At 32.7% G+C, this 18,569-nt stretch overlaps 1 protein-coding gene across 1 annotated transcript; it reads left to right on the forward strand.

Annotated features, from left to right (window-relative positions):
• Positions 1 to 8,735: 8,735 nt before the first annotated feature.
• Positions 8,736 to 12,307, forward strand: LOC108466686 (peroxisome biogenesis protein 16-like). The gene is made up of 8 exons (XM_017767063.2): positions 8,736 to 9,384; positions 10,084 to 10,141; positions 10,481 to 10,694; positions 10,801 to 11,108; positions 11,201 to 11,469; positions 11,548 to 11,615; positions 11,692 to 11,753; positions 11,876 to 12,307. The coding sequence occupies exons 1-8, from the start codon at positions 9,316 to 9,318 to the stop codon at positions 11,935 to 11,937; spliced, it is 1,110 nt and encodes a 369-aa protein (XP_017622552.1). The 5' UTR covers positions 8,736 to 9,315; the 3' UTR covers positions 11,938 to 12,307.
• The last annotated feature ends 6,262 nt before the right edge of the window (positions 12,308 to 18,569 follow it).

Consider the following 18,569-nt stretch of genomic DNA (forward strand, 5'->3'; position numbering starts at 1 on the left):
ATCTAGAGCATTTTGCTTTAAAATGTCTGAAAAATGATAATGATACTCTTGTTATCCATACATGTGCTCATACAGTTAGAAGTCAGGGAAATTCCCTTAGTGATTTAGTAGCGAGGAGTACCTAAGGGAAAGGATTTGAGTGGTCCATATGCTCCATTGTCTAGGAGATCTGTGGGTCTATTGATTGTTTGGGATTTTGATTGTTTTAACCGTTGACTATGAAGAAGTAAGTGACAATTTTATACTTCTTAAAGGAAGGTTTCTTGTTTCTGATTTTAGTTTATGTATTTTAAACATTTACCTCTATGCTATTTAGAGGAGCAAAACCTTTTATAGAGGAAGGTTTTGGAGTTGAAAGCTTGTCACAATAAGGAATGGTACATTTTGGGCGATTTTAATGCAATTAGAGATTGAAGTGAACGTATAGGATGCAGAGATAGGATGGAACGATGCGAAGAACTTAGTGATATGATAAATAATGGTGAATTGGTTAATCTCCCTTTGGTCAGAAATAAATTTACATGGTTTGGTTATGATAACAAGAGGAGTAGGCTGGGCTATTTTCTTCTTTCACCAGGTTGGTTGTTGAAATTTCGAGACATTTGTCAAAGGGGTTTTAAGTATTCTGTCTCTGATCATGTGCCTATTCTATTGTTCACTGGGACTGTGGATTAGGGCCGAGACCCTTTAAAGTTTTTAAATGTTGGTTAGATGAAAAGGAGTGTTTGGAAAGAATTAAGAACCAGTGGATCAAGAATGCTAGCCATAATGATTCTGGATGTGATTTGTTTCACAAACTGTCTTCTGGCTTGAAGGTAAAAAATATGGTGGGGTTGAGGAGAATATTTTACAAGATGTGGTTGTTTTATATGGGTGTGAAATTGGTAACCTTCCTTTGTGTACTTGGGGTTGCCGATTGGTGGTAATCCGAGAAAAAATGCCTTTTCAGAACTGATCATGAAGTTTAAAAGTAGATTGTCATTGTGGAAGAAGAAACTTTTATCTTTTGCAGCAAGGTTAACTTTAATTAACTCGGTTTTTTCTTCTTTAAAATTATTTTACGTGCCAATCCTTAAAATTCTTAAAGGAGTGGGTAATCGAATTGACAAGATACGGAGGAACTTCTTGTGGAGTGGTCTTGAATCGAAGAGTAAGATGGCTAAAATGGGGTGGAAAAGGGTGTGCAGGTTGAAAGTAAAAGGAGAATTTGGTATTTCTAATCATGAATTCAAAAATCAAGCTATTTTATCTAAATGGTGGTGGGACTTTGCTAAAGAGCCTAATTCTTTGTGCAGAAAAGTCCTTATCTCAAAATATGGTACGAATTTGTTTAAGTGGCGTCATTCTACTGTTGGGTTGAAGAAGATGTCAGACATTTTGCATTGTATCATTGGTGTTGCAAATGAAGACTTGGTTTATAAGTTCTTGGAGCGCGATTGTTTCAGGTGGGTGGTAGGTAATGGTACGAATGTTTTGTTTTGGTACGATGTGTGGTGTAATGATCTACCCTTGAAGAATTTTTTTCTGAGGTTTTTTTGTCCTGCCAATAATAAAATGGTAAAGGTGGTGGATTACTCTGTTAACCAATCTTTCATACATGATGGGTGGAGGGATTTCTTCTTTCTGCCTCTTTTGTATAGAGAAGTGTCTTTGCTGGATGATTTGTGTGATTTAATTAAGTTGATTGCTGTTGATCTGGAAATGTGTGATCGGATTATTTAGAAAATGGATGTTAGAGGTATATTTTCTGTTAAAAGGTTATCTAATTTTATTAATGATAACTCTTGATTTCTTTGATGCTAATCTAAAAACTAATTGATTTCTTTGCTGATGAAAAATAGAACGTTGGTAATGACAATATATCGCAAAGAAAAGAGAAATAAAAATAAATAACACATAGATTTTTACGTGGAAGCCCTTTTGGGAACAAACCACGGGCAGAGGAGTAGAAAATTCACTATGTCAAATTCAAATGAATACAAGAGGAGTAGACTATGCTTATTTATAGGCTTGTAAAACCATATTCTAATAGGAGTGTAGTAAGATTGAAACACCTTATTCTAATCAATATCAAATAGATGGAGTTTAATAAGGTTTAAAAAACCTTATTCTAAAATAAAATAAAAGAAGTGTAATTCTATAGGGATTTTACTTTTATTTTATTTTACCACTGTATTTTATTTAAATAAGGATTTGGGTCACTTAGTTCTAACAATCTCTACATTGACACGAATTTTCAATGAACAAGTTCTTCATCGTGAACTCTTAACGAACAAGTTTTCCACCTCTTCCATAAAATCCCTTAAGGGTTTAACTTCAACAATGAACACCAACCAAGTCTAAGCAATGCTCAAACTTGGTTATAGGAAGTGACTTAGTCATTATATCTGCAGGATTTTCATGAGTACTAATTTTGCTTACAACAAAATCACCATGAGCAATAATATCACGAACAAAATGATACCGAACATCAATGTGTTTTGTTCTCTCGTGAAAAATTTGATCTTTTGTAAGGAAGATGGCACTCTGATTGTCATAAAATACTGTACTGATTTGAAGGTCTTCATTGAGTTCACTAAAGAGTCCCTTCAACCAAATAGCTTCTTTACAAGCCTCAGTAATTGCCATGTACTCAGCTTTAGTGGTAGCCAAAATGACTATAGTTTGCAAAGTAGCTTTCCAACTGATTGCACAACCTCCGATTGTAAAGATACAACATGTGAGAGATCTTCTTTTATTAAGGTCTCTAGCAAAATCAGTATCAACATATCCAATGACTCCATCTTTAGTTCTTTCAAACTATAAGCAAACATCAGTAGCACCTCGTAAGTATATTAAAATCCACTAAACTACTTTTCAATGTTCTTTACCAGGATTTGCCATGTATCTGCTATCTGTACTGACTGTATATGATAAATCTAGACGTGAACAAACCATAACATACATGACAAATCCCACTGCACCAGAGAATGGAACATGTGACATGCACTCAATCTCATTATCTAATTGTGGAGACAAAGTCGATGAAAGTCTAAAATGGGTTGTTAAAGGAGTACTAACAAGCTTAGCACTCTGTATATTGAACCTACAATGAACTTTCAATGTACCCTTTCTGACTTAGCTATAATTTACCTGCTTTTCTATCTCTGATAATCTTCATACCAAGTATTTTCTTTGCTGGTCCCAAATCTTTCATCTCAAATTCTTCACTTAGTTGGGTTTTAACCTTTCTTATCTCTCCTTTATCTTTCGTTGCTATCAACATGTCATCAACATAAAGAAGTAGATACACAGAAGAACCATCACTGTTTTTCTTAAAGCAAACACAACTTTCAAAGATACTTCTTTTGAAATCATGAGAAGTCATAAAGGAATCAAACCTCTTGTACCACTGTCTTGGTGACTGTTTCAAACTGTAAAGGGACTTTTTCAGCAAACAAACATAGTCCTCTTTTTCTGAGACTGTAGAACCCTCTGGTTGTTGAATGTAAATACCTTTCAAATTCTCCATGCAAAAATGCAGTTTTTACATCTAACTGCTCAAGCTTTAAATCATGCATGCCCACAATACCAAGCAAAGCTCAAATTGAACTATACTTCACAACTGGGGAGAACACATCTGTGAAGTCCACTCTTGGAATTTGACTATAACCCTTTGCAACAAACCTTACTTTATATCTAGGTTCTTCAACTCCTGGAGTCCCTTCTTTCTTTTTAAACACCTATTTAAAATGAACATCCTTTTTACCTTTAGGAAGTTTCATAAGATCTAATGTTCTGTTTTTGTGGAGTGATTCTATCTCCTCTTGCATAGCAAACGTCCATTTTTCTAAGTCTTCACAGCTAACTGCCTTAGAATAATTAGATGGCTCTTGGTTTGCATCTATACCTTCAGCCACATTTAAAGCATAAGCAACTAGATCAGCCTTGGCATACTTCTTTGGAGGTTTAATTTCTCTTCTAGTTCTGTTTTTGGTGATAAAGTATTGCGGTGAAGAAGTAACTCTATTTTGAATTTCTGTACTAGCTTGAGGAGTCGACTCTGTTGTAGATTCTGGATTAATCTGATGCTCCACCTGTTTTTGATTTTTTTTATTGGAAGAGTTTTTAAGAGATAAGTTAGGTAGCATAGCAGTTTCATAAAAACCAACATCTCTGCTAATCACAACTTTTCTATTTTTAGAACACCATAACTTATACCCTTTTACACTAGCTTTATAACCAAGAAAAACACATTTAATGGATCTCGGTTCCAATTTTCCATTATTACATGAGCATACACAGGACACCCAAAGATCTTTAAATTAGAATAGTCAGCAGGATTACCAGACCATATCTCTTGTGGAGTCTTTTTCTCAATGACAACGGATGGAGATTGGTTGATCAAAAAACATACAATAGAGGCTGCTTAAGCCCAAAACGACTTTGGTAAGTTGGCATTTGACAACATACATCGAACCTTCTCCATAATTGTTTTGTTTATTCATTCTGCAATGCTGTTTTGCTGTGGAGTATGACAAATTGTCAAATGTCTCACGATCCTTTCTAACTTGCACAGTTTATTAAACTAATCAGAACAAAACTCTAAGCCATTGTCTGTGTGGAGATATTTTATTTGTTTTCCCATCTGTTTTTTAATCATAGTTTTTCAAGACTTAAATGCGGAAAACACATCGCTTTTCTGCTTCAGGAAGAACGCCCAAACTTTTCTGGAAAAATCATCAATAAAAGTTAGCATATAATTAGCTCCACCTCTCGAAGGCACTTTGGATGGGCCCCATAGATTAGAATGAATATACTCCAATGTTATGAATTTCTCTAGTGAATCGAACTCTCTTTTGCTTCCCAAAATCGTAATGCTCACAAAACTTTAATTTGCAAATTCCTTGCCCATTAAGAAGTCCTCTTTTGCTCATTTCTGTCATGCCATTCTCACTCATATGCCTTAGGCGCATATGCCAAAGTTTAGTAATATCATCATCTGATAAGGAAGAAGAAGCGACAACTACATCACCAGTAATAGTAGAACCCCGCAGAACATATAACTTGGCAGTCTTTCTCTGCCCTTTCATCACAACTAGGGAACCTTTGGAAATCTTCAAAACCCCACTTTCAGCTATATTTTTGTACCCTTTTGAATCAATAGTATTTAACGAAATTAATTTCTCTTCAATTCTGGAACATGTCGTACATCACTAAGTTTTCTAACAACTCCATTAAATATCTTAACTTTAATTGTTCCAACACCTGCGATTTTACACAAAGCATTATTTCTTATCAAAACAACACCTTTAGACACTGTTTCATAAGTTGTAAACCAATCCCGATTGGGACTCATGTGGAAGGTGCAACCCAAATCAAGGATCCACTCATCGCTCACTTTAAAATTGTTGACAGAAGTGACTAGAAGTTCACCATCGCTGTAGTCTTCTACAACATCAGCTTTACCAAAATTTTCTAGTTGCTTTCCCTTTTGATCTTGTTCTGCAGCTTATAGCACTCAGATTTAATGTGCCCTTTTTTTCTTGCAAAAGTTACAAGTTTTACCTCTGTATGAAGACTTTGACCTACTTTTAGATTTACCACAAGGATTTCGTTCCTGTGTCCTTCCACGATCATCATCAGTATTTCGATTTTGTCTCCCACAAACAATGAGACCCTTTCCCTGAGAGTTGAATTTAACCAAAAGATGATTCATCTTATCATACGAGGTCAAAGAATCATAAACCTCATCAACTGTGAGAGCCTTGCGGTTATATAAAATTGTCTCTAAAGGTTGAATAAGATGGAGGCAACGAACAAAGTAGAATCAACTCTAGATCTTCCTTATCATAATGAACTTCCATGACCTCCAAGTTTGAGAGAATTTCTTTAAATATTGTTAAGTGTTCGTGCATAGACGCACCTTCCTCCAAATGATGAGCATAAAGACGTTGCTTTATATGCAACTTGCTAGTTAGAGTTTTCGACATACGTATTTGTTCCAGCCTCTTCCATAATACAACGACGGTCTTCTCCTTCATCACATCCTGTAAAATTTCGTTAAATAAATGCAGATATAATTGTGTTAATGCCTTTCGATCCTTACGCTTCTTCTCTTCATCCGTTAATGTCGAAGGTATCTTATTTATCCTAGCAAGGGTTCCTCTAAGTCCATTTGTGCAAGAACTGTCTGCATCTTTATCTGCCACAATGCGAATCTGTGTTGCGATCCAACAGCGGAATTTTATACTTCAAAGATACTATTATAGTGATTGAGATGAAAAACCCGGAAACTCTAATATCAATTTGTGAAAAATAGAATGTCAGTAATGATAATATATCGCAAAGAAAAGAGAAATAAAAATAAAGAACACACAAATTTTTATGTGAAAACCCTTTCGAGAAAAAACCACGGGCAGAGGAGAAGAAAATTCACTATATTGAATTCGAAAGAATACAAAAAGAGTAGACTATGTCTATTTATAGGCTTGTAAAATCATATTCTAATAGGAGTGTAGTAAGATTGAAACACGTTAAGTTTAATAAGGTTTAAAAAATTTTATTCTAAAATAAAATAAAAGAAGTGTAGCTCTATATGAAGTTTACTTTTATTTTATTTTACTTCGGTTCACTTAATTCGAACACCTCCTAAGGTTTAAGCATTCCTATAGCTTGGCTAATTGGAAAGCCTTCCAACAATGGCTTTCCTCATTGGGAAAGGTGTGCATGTGGAGTTCGAGCAATGACTTTGCCCTTGGTGTCATGAGTGCACGTAGGATTCGGACATATGTTTATTGATTGCAGGCATATGTATATTTCTGGTGTCTTTTTTTTCAATTGGTGGAACCTTTCTTGGGTTGCTTTCCCTTCGTTAAAGGCATTCATTATTCTGAGTTTCAATTTCCGGTTTGATGGTCACTCGAGAAGGCTTTGGTGGGTGGCGTGTGCTGCAGCTCTTTGGTCCATTTGGCTTGCCCGCAATGCTGCAATCTTTGAGAAGAAATTTTGTTCCATTGATGCAGTAATCTTTCTCACTGAAGTCAGGCCGCTTTTCTGGATTAAAGCTATCAAAGATGATCTTATCTTTTGTTGAAACAGTTTGGTGGATTCACCTTTTGCTTGTGACAGTATTCAGAAAGGAAAATTTACTGCTGATGGAATGTGTTGGTCACTACCTACCGCAGGTTTTTTGAAGTATAACGTTGAAGGTTGTCCTGGCCAGGCGGGTTGTGGGGGGTGCTCAGAAATGATCTCGGTGATGTCTTGGCTATGTTCTCGGATCCCATTGGCTCTGCAACGCCAATTGTTGCTGAACTTATTGCTATTAAAATGGCACTTTCCCTCTTTATTCAGTCCTCCCGATTAAGAGGTAAGGGCTTGATCATTGAGTCCGACTCAGCTTTTGCGGTTTCTTGGTGTAAGAAGAAAGATGATCGGCCCTGGAAACTTTGGGGTTAATTTGATGAGATTGATTGCTTTGTTTCGAAAATTGGGTGTGTTTACTTTCAACATGTAAACAGGGATCGTAACTCAATGGCTGACTCTCTTGCCAAAGATGGGGTCGATAGGTCTATGTTGTTTAATGCGTGGTGGTAGTACGCATCTTTGTTATGTTATCATGTTGGAACATATTTGGGGTCACCTTGATGTTCCAAGGTTCCAGTTTCGATTATTATATCACCTGGCTTGGGCCATTGGGAAGGGAAGGCAGCTCGTGTGGGTCTATTAACAGCAGCGATGGCGCATGGTTCTACAAGAATCGACAGTGCTGTGATGTTTAAAGCTTGGATTTAGTATATTTTTTATTTTCTGCTTTAGTTTTGGTGATTGTTGTTATGGGTTTTGTAAAGGTTCTCTTTGCTGTTATTATGTGTTGTTTTCTACCAACTATGTGAGCATTTTGTTAATCTGACTCCATCAATAAAAGTCTTTGATTTATGCTTAGCAAATAAATAAATAAACAATAAAAATTATAATTTATAATTTAGTCATTAAATTATTTAAAAGTTTTTATTTAAGTTGTCGAGCTATTTAAAATTTTTTATTTAAGTCACTGGATTATTACATTTTTTTTTTAATTTCGTCAGTGAATTTTAGAACGATTTGACGATTGGTACAATGGATCAATAGTCATCGGCGAGGAGAAAAATAATTTTTAAATCCAAGTCGATTTGAAGGTCAATGTCGAAGATTGTAAAAAAAAGCTATTTGAATTTTAATTATCAAATTTACGATGTCTAATACTGTTTCATGAAAATAAAATTGGACTATAAAAGAGGAGGGAGAAGAGAACTTTTGATTGATGCAAGCAATGCAAATAGAAAAAGTCATATTGCATCGATTTTAACGGTCCAATGACTTAAATAAAAAAAAATTTAATAGTTTAATAATCAAATTATAATTTTTTTAATTAAGTAGCCAAAACAAAAATTTACATATAGCTTAATGACTAGTGGTGTAATTCACTATTATTTTATTCACAATTATATGATAAAATATACCATATAAAATAACAAAGCATAGAATTATTATAAATGTATTATAATCGCTATTGAAATTATTAGATTTTACAAGTAAGGTTAATGGGTTAATAAATATTTTATAAGATATATTAAAATATTAAATATTTTAAAATTGACAATTTTTTAAAATTATGTACTACCAAATATTTTCCTATTATATCAAAATTTATAATATCTTAAATAATATTGTGATAAAGAAAATAATAGATATAAATAAGATGGGCAATCGCCTAATTAATGGTATTACGATGATGGCAATGTTCTCTTTAATGTGTATATATTTTGGACATTAACGAGATTCATGACTTTGTGAAAGTCAATAACTCGTTCGGGTGCACACAAAACCGATATCCTGTCATCTCCCTCTTTCTGTCTTTTCTGAGTTTCTCCTTTTTATGATCCTCTGTTTTTTCATTACCTCAATGGTCTACCGCTAAAGCTCGTGGTCTCCCACATCATTTCGAAACCGAATTCAGTGATCCAACACAATCCAATCATTAACTCTCGAGGCTCAGCACCCAATTTTAGTAACAAAGAGGCACACCTCGTAGCCCTCGCACTTTCCCCATCTCCAACTTATCCTCAACATTCTTCCATTTTCCTCTGCGGAATTGAGTCAACGGTTGAATTGCAAAAAAAAAAAAAAAAAAGGTTTATTGATTGGGTATTTGCGAATCTGGGTTTCTTCCTAATTTCCAAAATTTTGATAAGATTGAGCATGAATTGGCTTGAGAGTGGTTCCGCGAGCTAGGGTTTCGAAACTTTTGAATTGGATTTTTTTTTTATTAACTGATAAAGTTTGTGCGAATCAATGGAGGCTTATAAGACATGGGTTAGGAGGAACAAAGACTACGTACACTCTTTGGAGTCTCTTGCCAATGTAAGCTTTTATCTTCTTTCCCCCCCTTTCTATAATTACATAATGTCAACTTTTTTTTTCCTTGCTTCGGAAGGTTAATTTTAATAGCTTTTATATGGTTCTTGGTAAATGACTTATATATATAATGTTAAGGTGCATTGAATTTATCATATATGCTCATACATCCAAATATAAGTGCTTTAATCTGTTTTTCTCCAAAGCTTATTTCTTGTTTGATTGATTTAGAGTGGGTGACTTTCTGGGTTTCACTTATGCTGATATAATTTCTGTCTACTGCCTCTTCCATCTTTCCTTAAAAGTGAAGGAAATCCATTTGCAATTTAAAATGAAATGAAAGAAAAAAAAAATTGCCTTTTACATGTGTTTGTTTTTCAGATGTTGGATCTGAAAACACATTCAGTTGAAGAACAAAAATGGAAAGTTATTATATCCGGAAGAGTGATGATTATCTGTAATTTTAGAGTTTCCAGTTAGCTGCTCCGACTAGATTCTTTTTTATTCTTTACTGTGGATAATATATACCCCAATTCCCGACTTATGTTTTCTTTTTGTATCTATGGACTATGATCTATAGTTTGGTTATTTGGATTATTTGTGTGCATGCTTGGGAATGTGGGCAACATTTTGTGAATGATTTTTTACTGTGTTGTGAAATTTGACTGTTGCTATCTTATGCTGTTATTGAAAATGGTTGTGCAGGGATTGACGTGGCTTCTTCCCGAACGGTTCTCCACTTCAGAGATAGGGCCAGAAGCAGGTTTTGTGAAACTTTGGTAACATTGGCTGTTTCTTTATAGCTTAGAAAGTAGAAACTGATAAGATTTCCCCACCCCAACCCCCACTTGATTCAAAGTAATCATCTAATTGGTTGCTGTTGAGAAAGAAATGAGTTAACGTTTTAAATGGGGTGTTTAATTACTTCCTTTTAGGTTCTAGCTAAATGTAGTGCCCCCGCTCCCTCTCCCCTTCTTAAGTCCCCTGGTTTGTAATGTCAGTGTGAAGAAGATCAAGATATTTCCCAACTTAAGTTGTGTCATCTTTTCATAGACTGAGTTCTTTTTTTTTTTTTATTGAACTATTTGGTAAATTTATGCAGTAACTGCAATTTTGGGCATAGTCACTGCCGTCAATGAGCATATAATTGATACTACTCCTCGTGAGAGGCATCCTGGCTCTGCTGATCCTTCATCATTCCCTTATGGGTTGTGCATATCTGCACTAAAGGACTTGGAAACTTTGGTCGAAGTTGTTGCTGAGCAATACTATGGTGATAAGAAATGGAATTTCATTGCTGTTACAGAAGCTATCAAGTAAGAAAGCTTCATTATATAATGTGTGACGCTTTAAACACCTAGGCTTTTCCTCCTTATTTTTTTGGCATTATGCCTTTGCCTGATTATTTTGTATTTGATGTAGGGTGATAGTTAGATTAGCTTTATTTCGGAACAGTGGATATAAAATGCTTCTTCATGGAGGAGAGACTCCAAATGTTGAAAAAAGTTCAGATTATACAGGTTCACAACATAGAATCGGAGGTTTCCCTAGGCCTGGAGGTCATCAGCATGGAGCTGGTTTGTTACAAAACAATCATGGGTCAAACACATGGACTATTGAAGGAAGGGCATTGTCTGCTTTGAGCAGATTTGGAGAGAGTGCTAGAATGGTGTCTGACCCCGTATGGTTCCAGAGAATTCAACAACAGCATGCGATTATGGCGCCTCCAAGTGATTATTTCTTTAAAATTTCATGATTGGTTACTTATTAGGGTGAATTGATGGGGTAGTTTGCTAATTTTTTCGTTTTTCCCCTTTTACAGCTTCAGTTATTAAAAGGCCTACTCTTTCCTTGATTTTGTCGGAGAAGGGTGTTAATGGAGCTTTATTTGTTCTTGGGGAGATCCTGTTTATTACAAGACCACTTATTTATGTTTTGTTCATTAGAAGATACGGAATTAGGTCATGGATTCCTTGGTTTCTTTCTCTGGGTGTGGACTTCATTGGATTCGGCTTTCTATCACATGTTACGAAATCCAGGATGGTTGAAAGAGAACAATGGTTACATCTTTCTGCCTCTGAAAAGGATGAGGTTAAGAGTCTTTGCTTTATAATGAATATTCGTACACACTTAAACTAGGGCTGTGCTGATATGAAGTGTTGAATCCAGGTTAAACGACGGAAACTGTTGTGGGCACTTTACCTCATGAGAGAACCATTCTTTAGCAAGTATACCAGGTAATTGATAAACTCATTGCTGATACCTTTCCCATTGATGACTAATTCAACAAACTAATACATATTTGTTCTTCAGGCAAAAGCTTGAAAGCACTGAAAGGCTATTGGAGCCGGTTCCTTTAATTGGGACTTTAACATGTACGCGGAGCATATCCATTCCTCTTTAATCTTTCAAATTGATGGGCATAAGTCCATGCAGGTTATTGGTTAAAATAATTCAGCAAGAAATTAATATATATTTGATTTATAACTTTTGGCAGCAAAACTGGTTGAGCTTATAATGGGAGCTCAGACAAGGTACACGTACATGTCGGGATCTTAAGAATGCAGCCGCGCAAGTGCTTCATGGTTTTGTTGCTGTTGTATTTCTTTTAACCATACAAAAGCAAAGAGGCAGTAGTTGATAACTTACAATTAATTTTCCGTTACTTTCTTCCGTCTCAAGCCAGGCACAAGAAGAAGAAGTTAAGTCTCTGCTCATTGATGCAAAACTAGAAAACAGGACTTTAATATGTAAAAGGTGGGGGCATTTGTTTGAGGAGTTTAGTTTTGTTTGTTCTTGTGTATTGTACTGTTTCATCCATGCAGCAGATGGATTTCTTCTACTTGTTTGAAGAATTTTGGTTCTGGCCAAGAATTCAATTTGTGTTCTTAGTTCTTACAAAAGCAATTATCATTTTACTTTATGAAAATGAGTTTAGTTATTTAACAATTCATGAATTAAACTATTGTGTTTCCTTAATAATTAACAAATTAAAATGAAAAAGAGTTAATTTCTCAGAATATAAATCTTTATTTTTTATTAATAAAATCTTGAAATTTTGGAAGAAGAAAATCTATCAATGGTTAACAGAAAAAGAATATTTAAAATTTACCCATCATCAATATCTTATATTTAAGGGTGAGTAAAATTCAATTTCACTCGAAAAAATTGAAAAAAAATCAAATTTTGAGTTAAATGATTCGAGTTATTCGAGTCAACTCGAATTTTTTTTTCAAATTTCTAGTTTGAATCGAGTTGAGTTTTCAAATTCGAATAACTCGAATAATTCAAATATCAAACTATAATATTTTACATTTTTACCCTAAGCTCTCAAACCTTTTTTATTTTTCCCTCAAAACTTTTACTCCTTCTCACTTTCCCCCCAAAACTTTTACTCCCCTCCTATCCCAACCCCCCATCTACCCAAAATCCATTTCCCACCAAAATTTTACTCTCTCATTTACTTTTTCTCAAAATTTTACTCCCAAAAACCCTTAAAACTTTTTTATTTTCTCCCTAAATTTTTACTCCCTCTCACTTTCCCCCCAAAACTTTTACTCCTTCCCATCTCACCCGCCATCTACCCCAAACCCATCCCCCCTATTTTTTTTAATATTTTCCCTCCAAAATTTTACTCCCCTTATTTACTTTCTCTCAAACTTTTACTCTCCAAAACTTTTTATTTTCCCTTAAACTTTTAATTCTCACTCTTTACTCCCAAATAAAAATCAAAATTATCCAAAAAATCCCTAAACATAAATAGTAATAATTTTATTTATATCTACTATTTATATTATTAAATTAAATTTCACATTTTATATTATTTATATTATTGAATTGTTTAGTTATATTGAATATTTAGATTAAAATTGAATTATTAATGATGCGATAAAATATTCATGTTAAAATTTTATATTGGTATCAATTTCACATTTTATCTTTAAAATAACCTTTATTAAAAATCACAATTTTCCATTTAATATAGTTTTTAATTCCAAAATACATAGTGACAAGAATATGAAGATAATTGAAACAACTAAGCAAGCAAAGAAGCTAACTCGTATATAAAAGATTAATAAATAAATTATGAGGTGATGAAAGGTAATAAAAAATTTGATTACGGTGGACAAATTTTATTATGATGGGTGACAGTGGTTATAAGGACCCAAAATTATTTTTTAAAATTTAACTCGAACAAATATATTCGATTCGATTCGATTCGAATTGCATCTCACTCGACTCGATTCGAGAAAATTTCAAATCAAATTAGGATGATAAAATATTATTCATCAACTCGATTAACTCAAAATTTTTTCATTCGATTCGATTCGATTCGATCGAACGCTCACCCCTTCGTATAGTATATTGAAAAAAATCCCCCCGTGGGGTTAATGCTCTACATTTGCACATAAAATTTCATTTTCTAAGTTCCATTTTTTTTATTTTATATTTTTAATTTGGATAGCACAATGGAATTAAATTCTAATAATTACATTTTCTTTGTAATTATTTCGTAATTTTTATGGATGTTTGACAATACAAATTGTAATTACACTATTACATAATATATATTTAAAAAATATTAATTACTATAAAAATTATTAGTGTGAGAAAAGTAATTTCTAAGCAAGTGAGAAATATTAAAATCAAATCATCATATGTATTATTTTACTCTAAAAATAGTTGATAATAAGACTACTAATAAAATAGTAAGAAAAATACAAGTCATATGCAATTTTATCTAATTTTTCTAGTGCATATTTGTTAGGTTATTTCCTTTTAATATTTAACATATGCTTATTATCGGTATCTATTGATTCTGACCGTGTTCAATATTTGGATTTGAATATGCATAATTAGGATTTTTAGATCTTCTTCCATATACTCTTGAAGTATGAATAATCTCAATTCCACCTATTATTCAAGTTATGAAATATGCAACATATTAGTATGATCAAACATTTTTTTATGTTAAACAAAGATGATGTTAATATGAAAAAAAATTTGTTAACAGGAAAATATTTTTTAGAGCAACAAATATTTTTAAATAAATCTATCACACTTTTTATAACATGTAAATTATTTTTGTAATAAAATTTTTAGTCATAACTTTAAAAAAATTAGAATTTAAATAATATAAATTTATAAAATACATAAAATATTTTATAATATAAATTTTAAGATTTATAATATAAAAATTTTTTTGTCATAACTATCTCAAATACTCATACACGTTATGCTTATAATATAATTTTTATAACTTACATAGAAATATTTTTACAAAATGAATTTGAGTGTAATTATTAATGTAATTACTCGATTCTCACCTCTCTTCTATGAATTGAAAAATGTAATTGGGGTGCTCAAATTCTATCCAATTCAATGAGACCCATCAATTACTCAAATTCAATTATTAAATAAGTTTAGAGCAAACTATCCTTTATTTGTTGTCAAATTAATTTTAAGATATTTATTGAATTTTAAATTTATATATTTCTTCTGGAATTAATTTTCAGTAAAAAAGTAAGATATGTAATCGAGATTCTTAAGAAATCCAGGTTTTGTAATTGAACATTTTATACTTATATTTTGTCCCTGGAAGGGCACCCTGCCAATGCCAATTAAAGAAAAAGGAAATAAAATTATTTTTCTAAATTGTAGATTATAAAGAATTCAATAATTAAAGACGTTTTGGGTTGGTTAGAAAGGAACTTAAACACTAAAACTCATGAAGAATAATAGTTGCTACTGGTTTGCACTTCAACTCAAATAAGACTTGTATGAGCGAAAGAAAGTAAATAAAAGTATACAAAATAATTATAAATAATTTCATGGTTAAATTAAATAATAACATTTGTAATGATAATTATACACAAATTTCAATTCCATCTTTTGTTGTATTTAATTAACAAATATATCTCTACTTAAATTTTCAATTTTCTTTCACCCAAATCAATTTTACATACATACAATTCCACGATTATTATATCATACATACACGTTATTTACTTTAATCAACCATGATGAAAAATATTGAATGGTAATGATGATTTAGTGCTTGAAATTTAGACTCATATCAATCTCATTTAAGTTATTGATGATGATGGTAGTATTTTTTTTTCAATAATTATACTCAAATTAATCTTAATCACGTTATTGGATCAAAAAGTTTGATCTTTGATTGTAAGAGTGAAGGAGTATATATTGGTATATCGGATGGAAGATATTAAAATGGAATGGGTTTGTCATTTCTTCACTGTTTTATGTTTAGGTATATTCACATCTTATTTATTTTTGTAGTTTTATTTTTATCATTTTTTTTAGTTTTATTTTATAATTATAAATTGATTTTTTATCTAAAGGATTTTTAATTTTTGGTGTTGCTACCTTAAATTTGCTTGTTTGCTAAAAATGAAAACTACAATGGAAGTGCTAGATTGCAATGGCCACTACAGCTTGGCATTATGAAAATTGTGCAAACAAAATAACAAATAACACCAAAAATTTGCTTACACAGTTTGGTTTCCTTACGTCTGGGGAGCCTAGCCCAGTAAGTAATTCCACTATCTTTATTCACGAATACAACAAGTGATTCACATTTTATCATTTCCCAAGTATAGAGATCTCACCTTTGTACCAAAAGACTAAATCCCCCATTGAGAACTTAGGCAATAAACACTCAATAATATTTACAATAACAGTTCGCACTCTCTCACAAAGCAAGTTTGCAATGAATAGATTAGAATGCATTCATAAACTCTCATACAAAACCTAGACAAGCCTCAAATCATTTATTCAAAATTTGGCTTGCTAACATAGAATCTAAGTGAATACAAAGAAACTCCTTAAAAATAATTATTACATCATTAGCACTCAAAGCACAACCAATCAAAGATATGCTCTCTAAAATCATCAATACTATCTCGATCAAATATCCACTTTCCAAGACTTAGTTTATTCACATGAATCCAATCTAACCTTCAAACACCAAGGATTGGTTTTCGTAGATGGATCATAGTATCTTCAATAAAACAACACATTAATAAGTTCAAAGATTTTCTTCATTAAATTGCCAAACCAAACCAAATAAGACAAGTATTTACACCATTTTAGTGGCAACCTACAATTGGCATTGTAGAGTGGCATTTAGCAATTCTTAGCTCATTTTACCTCAACAACTCCCCTCTTTGGCAATTTATTGAACAAAACCAAATAATATAGGAAGCTAACTACCGCAATCAACAATAGCTCCCTCTCAACACAAAGCTTACTCTACTAAGCTCAACTTAATACATAATATAGTAATTTTAACTATCAATGCTATGTCTAGAATTTGCACCAACAATCAAACTACTAAATATAACTAAGCAGTTGATAAGGTAAAGTGTAACAAAGTAAACATGCAACACATCATAATACCAAAAATCAGTTAAACAATTTCACATTTTCCATAATATCAATGTCAACAAATAAGTATCATCATCTCAATTATACACACCAAATCGAGTTAGAGTTCAAAATAAAAAGAAGTCAAAAAAAGTCAGCAAGGTCTTATTCATTTTCAATATCATTAACGTCTTTAGCATCAAAAACATCTTCTAGAGACGTAAGTAGGTTCATTAGCAGCAGAAGAAGGACATATACCTCCCATATAACATGACACTCAAAACCAATAGTTTCCTCTACTCTATACTAATATTACTCCCCCCCTTTTTTCCAAAAACTTGGCAATCAGAATGCTAAAGATCTTTACAACATGTTTGGTTGGGTGTAATAGGAATAAATTACAACCTAATTCGATGGACCCACCACCAAACCAATGTTTGGTTCGTTGTAATGCCTATTACAGCCTGCATTGAATCCATTCTTATTTAGGGAAAAGGCTGCATAGCCAATCCCTTTAGTGGCCGCTGAATAGGCATTGAATAGGATTTTTTTTTCCCTTTCAATTTTTACCCCCTTCCTTCGTTCTTTTTTTTTCCTGTTCCTCAGTCAATATTACCTTCACCTTCGATTCCTCCTAGACGGTTGGCCATGAAGTTGTGGAGGTTGCCAAGACGGTTCTCGAAGTCGCCAATGTCACTTGGACCGCCATGGAACGTTACCATCACTGTCACAACCCCGACGACGATTCTCCTGAAAATCATGACACTTTCAAGCTTGAAAAAGAATTGGAAACCCTAAAATTTGAAAATCAATCTTAAGAATCTTTTGGATCAGAACCTCAAACTCTTCAATAATCTCTGTGAATCTCCTACTTATTTAAACGATTGTTCTCCTGAGGTCCATAAATTTCACAACCCTTTTTTCGTGTTTGATTTTCTTTTTCTTTTTAATTTTTGGACTTAATTATTTAATTAATTGCAGCTCTATGCTCAGTTGATATCTACCATGGAATCTAAATACTTTTTGCTCCGACTCGAATCTCTAATGGATCCAATACTAAAATCAAGTTTCCATTCAAGGAAGCTACAGGTTCTTATATTATTATTTTTGTATCAATTATTTTCAATTTTTGATATCTTATATAGCTTTTCCATGAATGAAGGGTATACAACAAGAAATTCTTAATCGAACTGGTAAATTATCACTGCATCAAGTTGGATTAATAACTGTGACAATAAAGTTGATGCAAATTTTTTCATTTTCGTTTTCATTTTCCTTTTATTTATTAGTAAGAATATTGATATTAATTGATTAGTTACCATTACTTTTTTAATTTGATTTTAAATTAGGGGATGATAAGCATTCTGCTGAAATTCTGATTAATGTTAACCAAAATAAACCAAGTTAGTAGGTATGGGTAACTAATAAACTTGTTCCGATCAATGTGGAAGAGTGGAGTGGAATCGATGATAAAAATATACTATTATTTTGTGTAAACACTGCATATCCATTTAGAGGGTCAGCTTTGAATTGCCTATTCAATACCTCTCTAATAGCTTTCTCTTTTTTTGTTTAATTTCAGTTAATTTGGATTTCCATTTGAGTTTTTAGATGCGTTCTTTCACTTCTTACTTCTTGATTCTTGAATTTACAAGTGTTGTTTGAGTGATTTTGATACTTGATTCTTGAAGCATTCTTTTTGGCTTTTTATTTTCAATTCATAAGTGTCATTTTGACTGAAATTGGATTTGGTTGTTTTAAACGTTCAACACCAATTGTTTTAGACAAGGGGATGAGTTCATTCT

The sequence above is a fragment of the Gossypium arboreum genome, chromosome 7 (assembly GCF_025698485.1).
Source record: "Gossypium arboreum isolate Shixiya-1 chromosome 7, ASM2569848v2, whole genome shotgun sequence".
In the NCBI taxonomy this organism is placed as follows: Eukaryota; Viridiplantae; Streptophyta; class Magnoliopsida; order Malvales; family Malvaceae; genus Gossypium; species Gossypium arboreum.